The following is a 20,155-nucleotide window of genomic DNA, read 5'->3' as shown; positions in this document are numbered from 1 at the left end:
AGTTGTTTTAGTTTCTGCTCTTCCAATCGACATTACTTCCATCTTTTCTGTACCTATCCACATCTCATATCTTCATACACTTCTTCCTCAAATTTCCTAATATACACATGTTAATTTGTTCGATATAGATTTCGCATTAAGAGCATACAACATTTCCCCAGACTAATTATTCTTCATTATATCCTCATGTTGAGTAAGGTGATCTGCTAGTTTTCACGGAACACTTATTATTATTATTATTATTATTATTATTATTATTATTATTATTATTATTATTATTATTATTATTATTATTATTATTATTATTATTATTATTATTATTATTATTTCATATCGTCATAGACTTAGATGAAATCACGTAGTTCTTACTTTGCCGCGACGGCGCGCCACAAACGATATACGACACTACCGCCACCTACACATTTATATACTAACTACTTGCGAAATACCCGCAAAGTTGCTGAGAGCGCTGCATAATGTCGCTACTGTCGATTGACAGCAAGTGAAAGATTGTTTATCAGATTTTGTAATTGTTATCAGTGTTGCAATATAATATCAATAACGTTTTGTGTTCCTGTTTACGTAGCTGGGCGAGTTGACAGAAGAATATGAATAGCATTAACTTAGTTTTACACACACTTGTTAAAATATAGTGCATATTTGAACTGCGGGGCTAGTAGCTTTGCATCCTTGAAGGAATATAATCATATTTCAAGTTTTGCCAGGAATGGGGGAAGACTGTTAACTGATATAGTAGTTTCACGGTTTATATTAGTATTTTAATGTAGATCCTGTCTCTCTCTGTTTTTCTGAGATTGTAAAACCCCACTCCCACGTCGTTCCCTCTCCTATCCTCATTGTGTTCCACTTTGCTTTTCTCAGATTGTAAAACCGTTCTCTCACTTCACCCCCTCCCTTTCATCCTCATTGTGCTTCTCTCTGCTTTTTCCAAATAGTAAAATTTCTCTAACGTCATCCTCTACCCTCTTTCCCTCATTGTGTTTATCCCTGCTTTTCTCATATCGTAAAACTATTTTCCGGATATGTCGGGGTATCTAGTTATTATTTTTAAAAGAAATAATGTGTTTCTCAAACTCGGAGGGGGCAGTTGCACCCCTTACCCACCCCAAATGACGCCTCTGCTTTGAAGGATTGGGTAATTTAGGGAATTTGTAGTTACTGATGCATACAGTTGAAGGTAATGATAGATCACCGTCCAGTACAAGGGATTCTCCCCTTATGTGCATGGTTATTAATGCAAGTCGCCGAAGATGAGTTTCTGGTATCTCCTAAAGTTTTCGATTTACACTTAAATATCACGCCACTAGTAGTAAGCCGTTTATGGCATACAGTGCCATCTGTGGGAGAAATAATATATTAATTTCAACTGTTTAGCTGCAACGATTCATTGGAGGCAGTCATTTTAATCAGTCTTTCAAAGACTGTGGCTTCAAGGAGATTCAACAATTAACATGCACTAGAGAACCCAGATTTAGCACCACAGCCTTGACAACAATAGCGATATGGACTAGAGAACGTTCGTGCAGAATGCCAGCTCAATCACAGCGACCGATCCAAACGACAATCTCTCAATGAATTAGCGCAGTTAGGCAGTTGAAGCTGACACTATTTCTTCCATAGATGACAGTATATGCCATAAACGATTTATTAGACATGATATTTCAAAACTCAGGCTGGAATTTTTTTGGAAACACTTCGTGCCCCGCAAACGATGCATTTTGGAACCCACCTTGATCTATAACTTCTGTCATTATTGGTTATCGTAATTTCTCAAAGTTTGATTATGTTATTTTCGAACACCCTGTGTATATACATATCAGTATCAGATTATTGTCTCTTCCTCATTTACATTCTAGTAAAACATTGTGGAAATCTTGACTGACAATCATTCGCAAACAGAATTCAACAGATGAACAACGCAAAAGCTGCGCTGTAATCAGGTAAACGCTATTGACTGAGCATTTGCAGTTGTTAATACTTCGGTTAAAATTCCACATTAGCGCAGGCAGGCATTAGCATGGGTGTTTTTCTAAACGACCTAGAATCCAATAAATCCGGGAAGTTCCAGGAAGAAAGGAAAGCGCAGGGTGGAGTGGGATGTCAGGGGAACCGAGGGATTGGTGAACAAAGTGAAAAGAAGCCATACCTAAATTATCTGCTTCGTATTATCGATTGGTTGTATCTGATTAACTTGTATTTAAGGTTTGCAACAGTGGTTCTATCCCCCAACGATAACAGAGTGAGGGTAGTCTTAAAAGAGCGCAAGCGCATCCTAGGGTGATGACGTTCATCCCCCACCCAACTGATATTCTCTAAGTGATAACAAGTTCCGGTACTTTTGGAATAGATCAGTTCACGGTGACTGTTCCACTGATCTCGGAACGGAATCGTAATTCCATTATTCATTTTGGAAGATTATCCCACCGAGTACTTCTTCCTTTCTCACTGGTTTTTCTTTAACAGCTCAGCTTTTTTCCAGTTGAAAGAAGATGATGATGAAATAAGGTCAAAGAAGGAAGTTCTGAAAACAAGTCATCTTAATAATGTTTTCAATCACTTCAGTGAACATTGAAATTTCAATGCGAAGTTGTTATTCTAGAATATATATATATACTTTTTTTAATGCCAGTCCGCAAGAAAATATACCTCGACTCTGGTAGAAATAAAAATTGATAAACTAGACATAGCTATATATAACATTTACCCGTAATATATTGTTAGATTTTACTATATTTCTGTTACAAAAGTGGAGCTGCAACTACTATAGAGTTATTCAAAAAGAGCGCCGGTTTTGTTATATCAAACTATGAACTTTATTTTTTCAAAACACACTAAACAAAACACAAAATTCATAAACAAGTTCATCACACATTCCAATTTCAAGTATAATGAATGACGTCGGGTATATGACCTAGTGCTCTCAAACGGGTCGGGTCAGGTCAACTTGGGTCGGGTTGTCGGGTCAGGCTACTCGGGTCGGGTTGTCGGGTCGGGTCAGTCGGGTCAGCTCGGGTCGGGTTGTCGGGTCGGTTCAATCGGGTCAGCTTGGGTCGGGTTGTCGGGTCGGGTTATCGGGTCGGGTTGTCGGGTCGAGTTATCGGGTCGGGTCAGTCGGGTCAGCTCACTTTGATCAACTGAGTTTAGGTTGAGCTTAAACTCGGCTGGAGTCGAAAGCTGCTGTTTTTCACTAGCTGCCTAATTAAAAATAGCAATTTTCACTTGATTTTATAGAAGCCATAAATCTATTTTGAACACTTGCAGCTAGTGCTTTTATGGTAAATGCTTATTTTTGTACTTGTGTGTACTTTAATTTGTAAATGTGGAAGATTGATTTTACCAATCGACTGTAATATTAATATCTACGCCAATATGGAGTCTGGATTTAGAACAAAACTAGAAGTTGTTTAACACGTTGCTGCCAAGGGTGAATTTTGTTGTTCACCGGTAGAGTGCCAAGCGTACTTACTTACATTATTCTTGTTTTGTTCATATTTTTTAAACATAATATTAATATTGAAACATAATCTAAGGCATGGTAGTGAATCCGCATGCATAAAAGTTGGGGGTCCGATCGGACCTACGTGTGTATATTTTGTTTATAAGCAAGGGGATAAATTACAGTTGAACTGGCAACTCTGTTAGAAAGTTATTTGTTGATTACTACATGTGCAGAAGTGAGAAGTGTGGATATATTCATCTTGCTTTTAGTGCTAATAAGTAATATCTTTGTGCAATGAAAAACGAAGAAATATGCGCAGAACTCGATCTCATTAGTAATCTAGACTTTTCTGAAAATTCAGCAAATGACAGGGACACTGACATCTTGTGAAAATAAATTAGAATAAATAATGAATCCATTGTTAAACTTTTTAACATGTCACTGAAAAAGCAAAACATAGGTCCGATCGGGTCTACAAAAACATGCTTGTTCCTTGGTATTTAGCGCCCCTAGCGGCGTTAATAATCAATATCAAAGACCAAAACCTACATGTGTAATAAAAACACTACACTTCAATAACAATATTAATATATAATATATTGGATTTAACAATACAAGTACTCTAACGTCAATTCGACGAATTAGAAATTGTGGGTCCGATCGGACCTACTAGAACATTTTCTTAGATCACTCCAGTAGGTCCGATCGTACCCACATGGCAACTAACGTGTTAAGCAAGGCTAAAAGAAAGATTGGATATGGACGACCAAGCCCAAGCAGGGCTGCGGTGGCTCAGTGGTAGAGAGTTCATCTCTGGTGCATGGTGTCCATGGTTCGATCCCAGCTTGTGCTAAGTAGGCTTTGTGGTGGAGAAACGCTGTGTAGTGGGTTTTCTCGGGGTTCTGTTTCCTCCCACTTTCTTCATTCCACCATTTTATTAATTTCTCATGGTCATCGTATCCGTTAGAATCGAGGGACCTTAAACTGAACATTTCATTTTATTTCACCAAGCGCAAGGACATCGATACAAAAAGAAGATAAAGATTGGATATGCAAGACGAATTGCATAGTAATCTTGCTCTTGGCCTTGTTTTGGTGATCACCAAGTAGCGATGAGCATATTTTCTTGCTTTCCGTATAGTATGAAAGACCATAATCAAAATCACACTTGGTCTTCATTTGTACCGATGAGGCGAGCATTCTTGGCTCTTGTATAGCATGAAAGACCACCAAAACTACGAAATGCAGGACCAAGACTTGACTGCAAGACAAAGAATAAGACGCAGTATTGATGACCAAGACCCAGGGAGCGAATTGTTTGAATTTCATTTGTTGGGCTGAAAGTGATGAAATAAAATTAGTACTTTGTAATTAAATATCATACTGTATTTTTAAATTTTAAATTACAAAATTCATATTATGTATCTTCTTACGTGCAACTATATATACTGTAAAATACGTTTTAATTACCAAGAAAGAAAAATCAAAGTGGCACGGGTCCCGGAATCATAAGAACCTATTTTGGAATGAAAGTTGAAGGCTTGGAAAAAATCACAGGTGTTCTCCTGTTTCCTCAACCCTTATCATTGTAGTTAAACGATTTCCTTTTGTCTCCTCCAAGAGACTCTTGCTATTGCCTTCCGAGAAGACCCCCTGCCGTCCAAGCAGGTGAGAACACTGACCTTGAATAAAAATTTCGTCACATAGAACTAAAGCAAGAAAAAAAAACTTCTCCCACGTCGGACATTGGTATCAGTTATAAAAAGATATAACCAAACCTCAAAAGTGCCAAATATTCATTAAGATGCATATACAAATCCACCGCTTGATCTAGCTAGTCGTTAACGTGTAAGACTTCGGTACACGTGGTCCGGGTTTAATTCACAATGGGAATGCATTTTGGCGTTCACCCAGTGTCGTGATCATAGTGCTCTCAAATGGATCGGGTTGACCCGACCCGACCCGACTCGGATCGGGTTACGGGTCGGGTTGTCGGGTCGGGTCAGTCGGGTCAGCTCGGGTCGGGTTGTCGGGTCGGGTCAATCGGGTCAGGTCAATGAGGTCGGGTCGGGGTACACGGTCAAATCAGGGTTGGTGACATTCGAACTCTGGATTCCTGCTGCATAAAAGCTTAATTCTTTAAGTATATGATCACGCCGCATAATGGCAAAGTTTCTAAACTGAGACTTCCACTTTATCTCTTATTATGGCGTAATTCTTTGATGATTGTTTTTCTCTAATTCCCGTGGTAGGTAAAATAGTCTCCACTGAGGTCTTCGGGTTGGGACTACTACACGGGGTGTCTAGTGCACATCCAAATACGAGAAGATTTCTCAGTAACTAGGAGAACGGAAGAAATTACGGTGGACACGAAGTCAAGGTAGCAATGTAGAATGTTCGAAGTATATATAAGGCAGGGAAGCTTTAGATATTCAAATGTGGAACTAAATCGGTTGTGTATAAGCTGAACGAATGAAACGACAGCTGTGATGCGGTATTGCCATGACATAAAGGCATGCGTGCAGGTGGCAGATAAACTGACGTAAATGTGAACAAAGACGTGGCAACATTGCAGCTCTCTCATTTGCTAACAGCTTTTAAAGGAACTCAGAGCGCTGCCTTTCAATGCCATAAACGCTGTCCCTTAGCACAGGAGAAGAACATAAAAGTACTATACTAATATGCCTTGTGGCAGCCGAGCGACGTGAAGATCTACGAACGGGCGTACGAATCAAAGACCCACATCTTTACTGCTAAATTCGAAGCAGTACTTCAATTTGTTCCATAACAAAAAATGCAGTTACTAAGACCAGATTATGTGGACTGACCGCAATAGGGTTGCCATACTTTAAAAATGAAAATCTGGGACGCTACTATTTAAGAAAATATTCCATTTTCTCATTGTTGTCTTTCCAGTTTTATTAATTAAAACAATATATTTTTCTTCTTGAATGGTCAATTAAAAATTACCAAAAATCGGTTGGAGATTATTGATTAAAATATTTCAGAAGCAAGATGCAGCTTGAAACAGAGTACTAAAGATAACAATAAGATCGAACAGGAAAATCTTTTGTCTCTGGCCCAGTGAGACGAATACTTCGTTCAATGTCAAAGTAGTTAAATCGCAAACTTAATTAAATACATGTTTTATGTATTCAAGTTTTTTTGCAACTTTTGAATTGCCATACTCAGAAGTTGAAGAGAATAATTATATACCTAATCCTGTGAAAAAAAGCAAACTATAATATTTCCTTCCTTTTATCTTCGCTGAAATTCGGGACATTTAAGCATCCCGAGAAATATCTTCTGAACGCCAGGACGCAGATTTCAATTCCGTGACGGTCTTGGATTTTCCGGGACGAATGGTAACCCTAGATGCCAGGCTAATCCACAACGACGTGATTAAGCAACCTAGTGGACATAGGCGTCATTGATCTGCGTAGTTCCCCTCAATTGAACAGCCTAGAAACTAGATAACAAGGTTGTCCGCAGACATTCATCAAGTTCTTTGCAGTCCTTCCGACAAACTCAGGTTGAGAGCCACTGGCTTTGGCTGCGATTCAAAGAGCTAGCTGTCGAACCAAGAATAGAACTGAATCCTGAGGAACCATAGCAAGGAACTCAAGTACTCTTAGATCTCAAAGGAGGTAGACCAATACATCTATATGGTTATCTATCCTAACGATTCTGCAGTTGTCCAGGAACGTTTTCCGACAAATGTGTAGGTAGACATCAGATCAATGACAAAATCAAAATAATGAAGATAAGAAAAATGTAGAAAGAATTTAATGTTATTATTATTAATCTCTTCTGAAGTTACAAGACTGACAAATACAGGAGTAATAATTAAGTGGCCAACATTAATGTACCTGTATTGTGAAAATTTGAGTTTTTAGTTCCTCAGCAGGTAAGCGGTAAAAGTGCCAGGAATCTTAATGTGGGGCCTCAAAGAATTCTCAGCCTACAATACTCAAAGGTTTCTTCAGCTGCGAGAAGAGAACCAAGAAGGGTGTTATCATAGCCTATTTACAGAAGGAGAGAATACCATAGCTGTGAAAAGACTTTTGGGACCTTCGGTGATTATGTACAACCCAGAATAGGATAGTATAATAGGATAATTACTAATAGGATAATTACTTAAACTGTGAAAAAAAAGTTGTATTGCAGTCTACAAGCGAGGAGAGAATACCTCGATTGTGACAAGAGAAACTTATAATATTTTCTCAGAAAGGACTCAAAAAATAAAGTTGTTGAGAAGTAGGACTTAGCACAATTCTGAGTGGAATCCACAGCTCATAATGTGTCCAATTACCTCAACCGTGGAAGTGGAGCTTTGAATAATTCTAAGAAGAACCATTGCTTCAAAATACAAACCTAGCTGCCAAGAGTAACTTTGAATAATTCTCAAGAAGGAATCACTGCTTACTAATATTAACTCAGCTCTGAACGTAGGGTTTAGAACAACTTGTGAACAAGAACCATTACGACAAAAAGAAAAAATCCAACAGGGAAAGCAAGGAAAGTAACTCATGGAAAGAAACGAGACTCAGCTGACCAAAAACCAACTCAACATGGAAAAGGACTTTAAAAGATTCTGACGAAAGAAAATTCAACTTACAAAAATAACATGTCCAACTAGGAAAAGGACTTGGAAAAAGTGTAGTGAATGGAACCACAGTCGACGTATACAAACTTCAATACCTCGACTACAAAGAGGAAGTTTATGCCGTACAGCCAACAACTATCAGATGTAGTATCGGTTATTAGAACAACAATCGGTTATTAGAAACATAATGAGGAGCGGCAAGTTACCAATACCTGACTCAGGTACCACAATGGATAGCAAGCTTCTTGAGTATTTACCTTACCTTACCTTACCACACAGCTCTACAGCCCGATATGGGCCTTGGCTTCTTCCACCAGTTGCCTCCATCTTTTCCTGTCTCTGGCTGTGTTTCCAGTTAGCCACTTTCAATATCCGGAGATACTCTTGCACATTACTTAACCATCTCTGTTTGGGTCTCCCTTTTCTTCTGCTAGAAAAGATCTTCTCATTCATGATCCTTTTGGGAAGGCGATCTTCTTCCATGCGTGACCCAGCCATCTCAGTCTTTGTGCTTTTATGTATCGGACTATGTCTTTGTTTTTCAGAATGTCTTCTATTTCTCTATTGGAGCATATTCTTCATTCCTCTTCAGTTTTCACAGGGCCATAAATCTTCCTTATTACTTTTCTTTCGAATACGCGTACGTTATTTTCGTTTCCTTTGGTGAGTGTCCATACTTCTGAAGCATATGTTACTATTGGTCTTATGAGGGTTCTATATATTTTTAATTTTGTGCTTCTGTTAATTACCTTATTTTTCAGCAGCATGTTGTTGGCGTGATAAGCTTTGTTTCCTGCTTGAATTCGTTCTTTTATTGCTATTGTTGTGTTGTTTTTGTTATCTATTAAGTATCCTAAATATTTAAATGTGGGTACACTTTCAAACGTCTTATTTTGTATTGTTATGTTCGTTGTATTTCTTCTATGTTCTGCAGTTGTTATTATCATATGTTTGGTTTTGCTCACGTCCACCTCTAATCCCATTACCGTGGTTGCTTTTTCCAGTTCTACATTCTTTTCAGTTCGTTTTCTGTTCTTGCGATTATTGCAACATCATCGCCGTATGCACAGATTTGGCTGGTTTTGTACATTATAGTTCCTCGTTTGTTTATTTTCTGTGTGGCTGTATGTAGGGCGATTATGAACAGTGTTGTTGATAATCCGTCTCCTTGTTTAACTCCTTTATTATATTGGAATTATTCTCCTAATAACTGCTCTAGTTTTACTTTTGCTGTTGTTTTGTTGAGCGTCATCTGTACAAGTCATAATTATTTTTCTTTGGTATCTGCATGTTCTCAACTGCCTCTGTGAGTCTGTTTCTGTCCACACTGTCGAAAGCCTGTTTGAAATCTATGAACAATATATGTAGATCCGTGCCGTATTCATAACTTTTTTCTCTTACCTGCCTCATGATAAACAACTGGTCAATCGTGTTGCGATTTTTCCGAAATCCACATTGATATTCCCCTATTTCCTTCTCTGCATACTTCTTGATTCTATTGTTGATTATGCCTGTTAATATTTTGTATGTTACATTTAAGAGCATGATTCCTCTGTAGTTTTCTTTACAATCCATTCTATCTCCTTTTTTATGCAGAGGATGTGTTATTCCTATCTTCCATCTGTCTGGTATGTCTTCTTCCATCCATATATGCTGAATTATGCCATATATTTTTTTTTCTTTCAGTTTAGGACCTGCATGTTTTATTAGGTCTATGGTTATGCTATCTTCTCCCGGGGCCTTATTGTTCTTCAGTTTTTTAATCATCTCTCCTATTTCTTCCTTCGAAGGTGCTGCTTCAACTTCTTCCTCAGATTTTCCTTTCTTGTGTGTTTTAGCCATTTTGTCTTTGTCTATTTGCTCCTGTTGTTTCTCTTGTAGCTCTCCTTCCATCTGCGTCTGAGGGTTCAATAACTCTTTAAAATAGTCTGTCCATATTTTCATTATTTTTTCTTTACCTCCTACTATTTCTCCTTTCTCGTTTTTGTATCCTATCATTTTGCTGATATCCTCTTTTCATTCTCTTCATTGCTGCATAAAATTTTCTGGTGTCATTTTCTTTATTTAAGTTCTCTATTTCCTCTATCATACCTTTTATCATCTCTTTCTTTTTCTTTTTACAAATCTTTTTCGCTTGTTTCCTCAGCTCTTTATACCTGTCGTAGTTGCTTCTTGTCTCTCTTTGTAGCATTTTTCTTCTTGCTTCATTTTTCTCGCTAATGATTTCTTACAATTCTTCATCAAACCATTTTGCTTTATTGTTTCCATTTTTCTTCACTCCAATTGTTTCCGTCGCAGCTTCTTTTATTACTGATACAACCTTGTCCTATTTCTCTTGTATCGATGAGTTTACTTTCTCTGTCATTTTTTCACATTTACTTTCAATCGTGTCCTTGAATTTATCAGCTTCTTCTCTGATCTTTAGTTTCTCTGTATTCCATTTCTCATTTGTAAATGTTTTCTGTTGCTGTTTTATGCATATTCTCTCCCTTAATTTTGTTTCCACTAGAAAGCGGTCTGTATCGCAGTTTGGACCCCTTCGGCTGTTAACATCTATTATGGAGGATGTATATCTGCGGTTGATAAGAACATGATCTATTTGATTTATCGTGTTATTATCAGGAGATTTCCAGGTTCCCAAGTGTATCTGTTTGTGTGGGAAGCTTGTACTCTTTACTACTAATGGGTTTCTTATTGCAAATTGAATTAGCAGTTGTCCATTGTCACTGCTTTCTGCATGCGGTATATTTTTCCCAGTGACTTTCGTGTTTGCATTTCTGCTTCCTAGTTTGGCATTGAAGTCTCCCAGTACTATTATTGTATCATATTTCGGTGTGTTTTCGTAAGTGTCTTCTAAGTTCTCGTAGAATTCTTCTTTCTTTGCAATGTCTGTTTCTAAAAATTAAGAAAAGAACATTAAAGTCAAAAATTACGCGCGAAGAAAAAGCCTTCACAGAGTTGGACGCTACCGCAGCGGCACCCATCTTGGTGCATCAGGCGAAGGTCAGTGAACTCCAGCAGGAGTGTTCATAGCTTCTAGATGATATTTCGGCGGTGGCAGGAGACGAGGAGTTCGAAAAAAAAGAAGAAGAGATTAGCGGAAATGGACAAGAGAATAAATAGTCCAGATGTGTGTTCAATTGAAGGATTTTCAGTTGGAGGGAAGTAAAGGAGCTCAGCCTTCGTCTTCGTCTGAAAGGCGGCTTGCTAATTACGTATGACTACCACAGTTTCAGTTGCCAGTGTTTTCGGGAAACCTCCATGAGTGGTTATCGTTTCATGATTTATTTGTGTCCTCAGTACAAAATAACAAAAACTTGTCAGATGCTCAAAAGTTGCAGTACCTCAAAACATCATTGAAAGGGGAACCAGCACAACTCCTTCAAGCGATGCAAACGACGGACAGCAACTACAAAGAGGCGTGGAATATTTTAAATGCACAGTATCACAATAAGAGGGAAATAGTGAACGCGACAATTAAGCGCTTAGTTACGCAACTCGTAATACAACAAGAATCGCCAGCCGTCCTACGTAAGTTAATTGATACCACAATGGAGTGCACGCGGTCCCTCAAGGTGCTCGAGCAACCAGTCGAACACTGGGATAAACTGGACAATGAAAGTCGTAGACAGTGGGAACTTTCATTGAAAACAAATGAATAGCCATCATTTGAGCAGCTCGCAGAGTTCCTCGATAACAGAGTCCTCGCGCTCGCAGTGTCTGCCGGCGGGAAAACGCGCGTCGTCGGGAGTAGTGAACAAGTGAAGAATCGCGACAAAAAACAAACTTCCTCCCATGTTACCATTAGTGAACGTGGTCAAACATTATGCGACGTATGCAGTACAAACCACCCTCTTTACAAATGTGCGGAGTTCACAAAACTCAAAGTGTCTGATCGTGTCACCTTGGTGAAAGAGAAAAAACTGTGTTTTAATTGTCTTCGAAAATCGTGTAGAAAGGATACGTGCGCATCTAGTTCGTGTCGCAAGTGCGCTAAAAACATCATACTCTCTTGCACTACGAGAGAGCTGAGTCACCAGTGCGTGAATAAAATATCACGGCCCATGTTGCAGCGGACGCAAGTGTACCACAGGTGTTATTATGTACTGCCATCGTGAAAGTAAGAGGAAATAATGGTGTGTATTACCCTTTCAGAGCGATGCTAGATTGCGCGAGTGAATCTAGTTTCGTCACCGAGAACTGTGTGCAAAAACTGGGTCATTAGGGGAAACAAGTGAAACTTTCGAAAGTCGTGCTGTGGTAGTTCAGAAAGTTACATCTGATCTACCCAAACAAAAGTGTCCTAGTGCTACAAAATGGTCTCATTTAGAGGGCCTAAGATTAGCAGATCCCACTTTCAACGTAGTGTGCCCCATTGACATTCTGTTGGGAGCGGACGTATTTCCATCTCTTATGTTGAGCAGGAAGTGTATGGGGCCACCCGGGACGCCTGTTGCATTAAAAACTTGTCTCGGCTGGGTGCTATCTGGCAATATAGGTCCTACAAGTGGGAATCTAACGGTGACGTCACATCGAGTTTCGTGAGAGATCGATTAAGCTCTTCGCCAGTTTTGGGAGTTAGAATAGCTCCCACTTACAAAACACCTGTCCAAGGAAGAAAGGAGTTGTGAAGAACAATTTGTAGTTACACACCACCGTAATGAGCACGGGAGTTATGTGGTGAGACTACATTTCAGGGGCAACACAGCCCCATTAGGCAAATCACGTAAAATCGCAGTGAAGAGACTATTAAATACTGAACGGAAGTTAGCTAAACAACCCTCCCTTCAACAGCAACATCGTGACTTCATGAAAGAATATATAGCGTTAGAGCATATAGAACTTATTCCCATAAGCGAGAGAGACATTCCACCTGAAACCAGTTGTTACCTACCACATCATGCTGTTTTGAAGCCCACCAGCTCCACTACTAAGGTGCGAGTGGTCTTCGATGGGAGTGCAAGAACAACTTTGGGTGTATCTCTGATCCAGATGCTCATGGTGGTGCCGAAATTGCAAGATGATATTTCCCGATTCTTGTTCGTTTTCGTGAACATCGTGTTCCCTTATCGCAAAAATGTACCGGGCAGTGTTAGTGCACAAGGACGACGTCGGCTTCCAAAGAATTGTGTGGAGAGATTCCCCAAGTGTACCAATTGTAGACTACCGTTTGTTAACAGTGACGTACGGCACTGCATCTGCTAGCTTCTTAGCAACTAGATGCTTGCTCCAGATAGTTGAAGAAGAAGGGGAGAAGTATCCTTTAGCAGCGAAGGCGGTGAGAAGAGATTTTTTCATGGATGACTTCCTCGGGGGTGCAGCTAGTGTGAGCGAAGCAATTGAGCTACAACAACAGCTGATTCAACTTTTGCGAGAAGGAGGCTTCGAACTTCGGAAGTGGCTATCTAGCGAACCGGAAGTGCTCTAGGCTGTTCCTCCCCATATGCGTGAAATTGACCTACAATTCAACTTTGACACCGATAACAACATCAAGACCCTCGGAGTACAGTGGTCACCTGTTGGCGACGAGTTTGGGTTCAACGTAGTGCCTCCCTCTTCCCCAGCAGTGTGGACAAAACGAAAAGTGTTGTCAGAGATTGCCAAGATTTTCGATCCCCTTGGCCTTCTCTCCCCAGTAACCATCAGGGCCAATATGATGTTACAATCATTGTGGAAAGAAAGCCTCGGTTGGGACGACCCCCTCCCCTTTGAAACAAGTGCAGTCTGGCGAGAGTATTGCGATGAGTTGTTTTTGCTCCGTGAAGTGAAGGTCGAACGATGCATTGTGCCCTCTGACGCCGTCAGCTGTCAATTAATAGGTTTCTCTGATGCTAGTGAGCGGGTCTATTCTGCAGTCGCCTATTTACGAGCAGAGCGTCTTAACGGTCGTACGCTGCAAAAACCAAAGTTGCTCCCATCAAAACAGTTTCCCTACCCCGATTGGAACTGTGCGCCGCATTGTTGCTGGCCAAATTGTTAAAAACAGATGCAAGTGCCATCAGTGTAAACGTCCAGGATACAATTGTGTTGGCCTGGTTAGCCCAGTCACCTGATAAGTGAAAAACTTTCGTTGCAAATCGGGTAGCGAAAATACAGGGAATTTTGCCTTCGTCACAATGGGCGCATACCAATAGTGAAGATAATGCAGCTGATTGTGCTTCAAGGGGAGTAAAGCTGTACAAATTTATACAGATTAGATACAAAATAAACAGATTAGATACAGATTAGATTTACAGACAATTAGATACAAAATAAATTGTTATTGTTTTCAGTAACTTATTAACTGTTTAATTAAATACGTAAAACAATAAATTATTGTTTGGTCGACGTATACAATCTTCATCCTATTAAATTAATGAAGCCAAAAAACAACTGAGCATTGGCAAGTCGGATTGGATACTTTCGTTTTTGCCATCGTCTGATTGGCTACTTTCGTTTACGCCATGATTGTTGGCTCAAAACATTGCGATCTTATTGGGCGGAGTGGGCAAAGTAGGGATGATGAAACTGTGACATATAGCTTCAAGATTTTATTGTAAGGGCAGATCCTCTATTTTATAAGATCCTTGCTTTAAAACTTACGTCATCGACGAGTATAGTGTTGCAAAGGGGTCGAAATGTTTCCTAAGCCATTACAAAACACGAGCAACAAAAGCAATGATAACGTAAAATCGGGATTGAATTAAACATAGTCAATGCCATAAAATAAGTTTTGAATCAATAAAACAACCTATGACTTCACTGTCAAGTGACCTAATAACAACAACGAAATGAAAAATAATCACAACTATCTTTCATTAGTACAGTTTTACCCAATTTCAGTCGAGAAAAACTAGGTTAAGTTTTTTAGATTGTGAGATAATATAAGATGGGCATTAAATTCCTCATTCTTGTGAGAGATTCCTTGTAGATGAAGTTCGTTACCGACCCAAGCTGCATCAATATAACACGAGACATCTGGTGGACACGTTTGGCCAAGGTCTGTTCTCACCACTGTTTCTTTCAGAAAAAAATGTTCCTTGGGGCACACTTAGTATTTGAGAGGCACTTATTATTTTCACAAGGTAATACCTATTTACTATTATATTATAGACGTATTAATTTGGTCTCCTCCGAGGGGAGCACAGCCCCCCCCCCCCCCAAAAAAAAAAACGTCTGGAAGAAACACTGGTCCTCACGTCATGAAATTGAAATGGCACTTTTTAGTAAATGCGTGCGCAAAGGATATTCCATATTGCACTATTCCCAGACGTGCTCTGAACAGAATTTCCAGATATGCTCAGAATTAAAGGTATGTCCAAAGTGCGCTAAGCATTAACAGCGGTGATCACTGAATGCACCGGTAAGAATAAAAGTATTAGGATCCACCAGGTCCACTGTTCCTCGTGCTTGGAATAACGCGCACTGCAATGTATTTTTTCACATTTATACGTGAAGAAACCTTAACCATACCGTGAACCAGGCTCGAACACGAGGAACCATGAACCAGTTTCGCACGTTACAGTGGTACAGTAACTGATCAAGTTCAAAGAGACAGATACATTCGAGGACAGGCCACGATCAGGCAAGTCCAAAACAACCACAGCCAAACCTCCATTCCTAGGGTGTTACAGACTCTTATGTGGCATTCTTATAAGCTGCAGCTGCAGCAACATCTTTCTGAGGAGAGTGCAGTTTTTGGGAGTGGGCAGTGGAACAACTGCAGCAGGACCCCAACTTTGCTTTGCAAATTTTACTCACCGATGAAGCAATTTTTCATGTTACAGGAGAGGTAAACAAACAAAACTGGTCTCCAGAACGCAATCTGCATTTATAACATTAAGGAAGACAAAAATATTCACCGCGATTTAACTCGAGAGGATATATACTGTTATATATATTATATTAAAAATAAGTCCATAAACTTTATCGTCTCGTAAAATATATTTTGTGCATTGCAATGATATCTGGTGTGATAACAGGTTATTGTTCGGGACAGAGACAAAGATCAAATGTTTCATTAGAAATAGGAACGTAAATACACAATCTTCTTTACGAACATGTTTTTATATATATATATATATATATACAGTGCAGAATATAACATTCACTTGATTTAATGCAATATGACTGATGCAGCAGAACAGAGCAGAAGAGGAAGGAATTACAAAATATTCACAATATTAATAGCTAGTGTTGTAAAAAAAACGGTTTTTTTTCTATGAAGTTTTTTTTCAATAAAAAACATCGTTCTTTTTCATGTTTTTTTTCAAATGTCTGTTTTTTTTTTCTGGCAACCATTATTTATTGATTTACGTTGCAGATTATTGAAATAATCAACAGAACTTGAATCGAAGCCCTCGTAAGTTACAAATCTTTTGTTTCTTTGTACCTATATACTAGCAAAATTGTATTATTACTACTTTCGGACCCAGGCCATTTTTGGCGTTTTCCTACATTTCCAGTTAGTGACTTATTGCTCAAAAACCATTCATTCGATTGGTATGGCTAAGGCCTTGTTTTTTAGAAAATGGATGTGACTATTTTTTGGTGTAAGTTGCATTGCAGTGTTGCCAATGGGTGGGAAATTATTGAGGGAAATGTAAGGGTGAAAATTTACAAAAAATTCCCTAACCGAATTTCAAAATTTTTTGTATCTAGTACCACTCCTGCTATATGGGTTCAAATCACCTAAAAGAATCTTTGGTGTGTTGACAAGGTACAGTGAAATCCTGAAGTCGCTTGCTTCCATCCAAAGAGGGAAAGAAAAAATTCTGTCATACACATGAAATTTTGACACTTTTTACGCCTCACAAGCAAAAATCAAATATGCCGGGGCTACAGCTTCTCTAATTATCCTATTGAAACTCTTTATGGTGCGTTCTGTAGGGCAAAGAGGAAGCTTTCAGGTAGTGGTACGTTTGTTTCAATGTAGCCAGTAAGAGGGTAATAATAGAGGGGAAAAGAAAAATTTTCCGAATTTTTCACGTAAAAGCGGGAATTAATTGTTTTGGCTGCAAACACTGCCATCAGACAGACGAAAACTATCTGAAAATAAACCTTAGTATTCCAAGAATATATCCTACAAGTATTATGGCGATATATAACAAAGTAAGCATGAAGTTTAAAAAAAAAAAAATCTCATTCTACCTCAGAAATTCACCATTTTCTTAGCATTTACAAAACATGGTTTATTATAAACCTCAACTGTACTTTCCCTAATTATTCTAGTGAAACTTTTTATGGTACGCTGTGTAGGCTAAGGATGAGGCTGTTAGACACTGTTACGTTTGTTCGAATGTAGCCAACAAGAAGTAAATAATAGAAATAAAAAAGGGAATTTTTTCCAGAATTTGCTCCTAAAATCTGGAATTAAAATTTTCTGTAGCTGGCAGCACTACTTTCAGACACACCTGTACACAAACTATATTATAATAAGCTTCGGTATCCCTCTAATATATCCTACAAGTATTGTGACGATATCTAATAAAGTAAGCATGTCAATAAAAAAATCTCATTCTACCTTTAAAAAAATCACAGTTATCTTCCCAATTAGAGAACAAGGTCTACTGTAAACCTCAACTGTACTTCCCCTAATTATCCTATTGAAACTTTCTATAGTGCGTTGTGTACAGCAAAGACAAGACTTCCAGATACTGGTACGTTTGATCCGATATAGCCAACAAGAGGGAAATAATAAAGACAAAACAGATATTTTTTCCAAAATTTCCCCCTAAAATCTGGAATTAAAATTTTCTGTAGCTGGTAACACTGCTACCAGACAGACGTAAACTATCTTTAATTAAACATTGCTACACCACTAATATATCCTACAAGTATTATGACGATATTTAAGGAACGAAACTCCTAATTACCAAAAATATATTACGGTAAACAGAAAAGTAGGGAAAAACTAGAAAATCTAGGGTTAGAATCTAAATACGGATTTTTCGTGCGTTCCCTAATTACTCCATTGTAACGATCTGTACTTGCGTTTGTTAAGTAAGGACAAATGTTCGATTGGCGTAAGTTGACTTGCACTCGGACGTATAGGTACGGATTTATAAACAAAAATTTCTAATTTTTTGCCCAAATTTTAGGAAAATTTAATTTCCCTAATTGGCATCACTGCGCGCAGGCCCGTCCAATTGATGTCAACAGTTAGGTATCCATCCGAGGTATCTACTTAGCAAGTCTTAAGGAGGTCTTTCTACTACGAAGGAAGCTACACGGAAAAAAGAAGTAAAGGAAATTCGAAATCAGAAAATTCTCGAATTTTTGACTTGGGTGAAATTTGAGAAGGAAATTCGACACCAGAAGAAAAAAATTAAAACTATAGTCCAACCATATTTTGCAAGAATAATATCCCGATATCTTAATTAGTGTCCACACAGGAGTGGATTAAACAAATGACACATCCGTGTGTGCCACTTTGGCCACCTGGGCCACCGAGTATACATTTGATTACATTTTTTGACTACTAACTCGTGTTGTTGTAGTTATAGTCTCGACTAATAATAATATCGTTGTTGTAAACAATAACTTTATAAGGAAAGTTTTCTCTCCTTTTTACATCTTAGTTCCAACACTGCTGGTGAGAAATGCAGGGTGTTTCAAAATGAATTTTGGTGTTTTAAGTCTTCGTAGTAATTATTACATTTTAGGTACAATTATAAGCAATACATCAAGTAAAAGAGCACCTCAAACAGTCTTTGCTACAAGTATTCAGTGTGAGATTCATTCGTCACACGGCACTCATCTAGTCGATAGGTGAGAAAGGGCCATAAACTTTCCGCCATATGGCACAAAACACATTCAATTTAGGGGAGTCTCGTTTCAACTGTACCATCTCCTGAGGATTTGCTGACGGCCAGGTACAAACATTATGAGAGTTTACATTAGCTGTTAGGTGAAATGTCGATTTATCACTGAAGACGACACGATCCAGAAAATCTTCATTGTTATGCAGCAATATTTCACTTGCGAAATTGGCACGTAAACCGTAGTCTGTAGGCTTTAGACCTGTAGCAACTGCAAACGATAAGGACGTAGTTGCAAGCGTCTCCTTAATATTCTTCACACAGACCGTTGCACTATACAGATTCAGTCTTTATTAAAACACAAAAAACTTTCTGCTCTCTAGTCTTCATCTTTGCTGCTTGCTCTTTCTAACGGCAAACAGAAGAAACAATGCATGTACATGAGTGCGTGCGAAACTGTTTGAGTTCCTCTTTCATTTGATATAATATTTATAATTGTAAGTTAATTGTAATAGATACTACAAAGTTTCAAAACCTTAATATTAATTTTGAAACACCCTGCATTACTTCAAATTGAGTCATCCTATATTCATGTCTTTTATATACATATCATCAGGGCCGGTCCTAGTCAATTTGTCGCCCCATGCAATGGCATAATTTGCCGCCTCCCCTTTTCTCCAGAAAGAACAAATCTTAAAAGTCATGATTTTAAGTATGCTACTCCAGCATGAACAACAAAGATGAGGGTAAGTGCAGTTGCACTCAGAAAGGCTTAAATACTTACTGTAAAAATGCAATCCCGTTGTGTCTTTTTTTGTTTTTGTTTTTGTTTTTGTTTTTGTTTTTAATCTATTATGTTAGTGAAAGATAAAGCAAACACACCTGCAGAGGAAAGATGGTAATCCTTTTTATAGAATTCACTATCGAGCTTCAATCTCAATGTATCAGTTTGCAATTCCAGTGCAACTAGCTCTTTTATCTTTATTTCTTGATTTCTCTTTTGTATCTGTTAACATTTTTTAAAGAACTTGTTTCTATCTTCAATGATAAGGAACTTGTTTCTGACAAAAACAAGACTAGTTGTCATATCAAAACTGTGATAACTTACTAAATGGAACAGATATTCACTACTATTCGAGAATTGAATTCTTGCATTTGGCAACAATCAAACAATTTGTGCTCGGATTTATTCGACCATTTGCTTTAGCATTGTCCATGTGGCCTTAAACTAATGCAACCTAAACATAATTTATGAATGTAGTATTCAAATAGAAGGTCAGCTTAGTAAATGTAACTACCATCATCATGAAGTCTGTTTCCAACAAGAAATATTTAATTTAAATAATATAC

The 20,155-nt window shown here is 38.3% G+C and overlaps 1 protein-coding gene across 1 annotated transcript; it reads left to right on the top strand.

Moving 5' to 3' along the window:
* The first annotated feature begins 13,143 nt into the window (after positions 1 to 13,143).
* LOC145661883 (uncharacterized) lies at positions 13,144 to 13,494 on the top strand. Its single transcript, XM_081727224.1, has one exon. The coding sequence runs from the start codon at positions 13,144 to 13,146 to the stop codon at positions 13,492 to 13,494; it is 351 nt and encodes a 116-aa protein (XP_081583350.1).
* The last annotated feature ends 6,661 nt before the right edge of the window (positions 13,495 to 20,155 follow it).

Source organism: Thermobia domestica, chromosome 10, assembly GCF_964235325.1.
Source record: "Thermobia domestica chromosome 10, izTheDome1.hap1.1, whole genome shotgun sequence".
Lineage (NCBI taxonomy): Eukaryota > Metazoa > Arthropoda > Insecta > Zygentoma > Lepismatidae > Thermobia > Thermobia domestica.
This window is presented reverse-complemented; position numbering and strand designations above follow the sequence as displayed.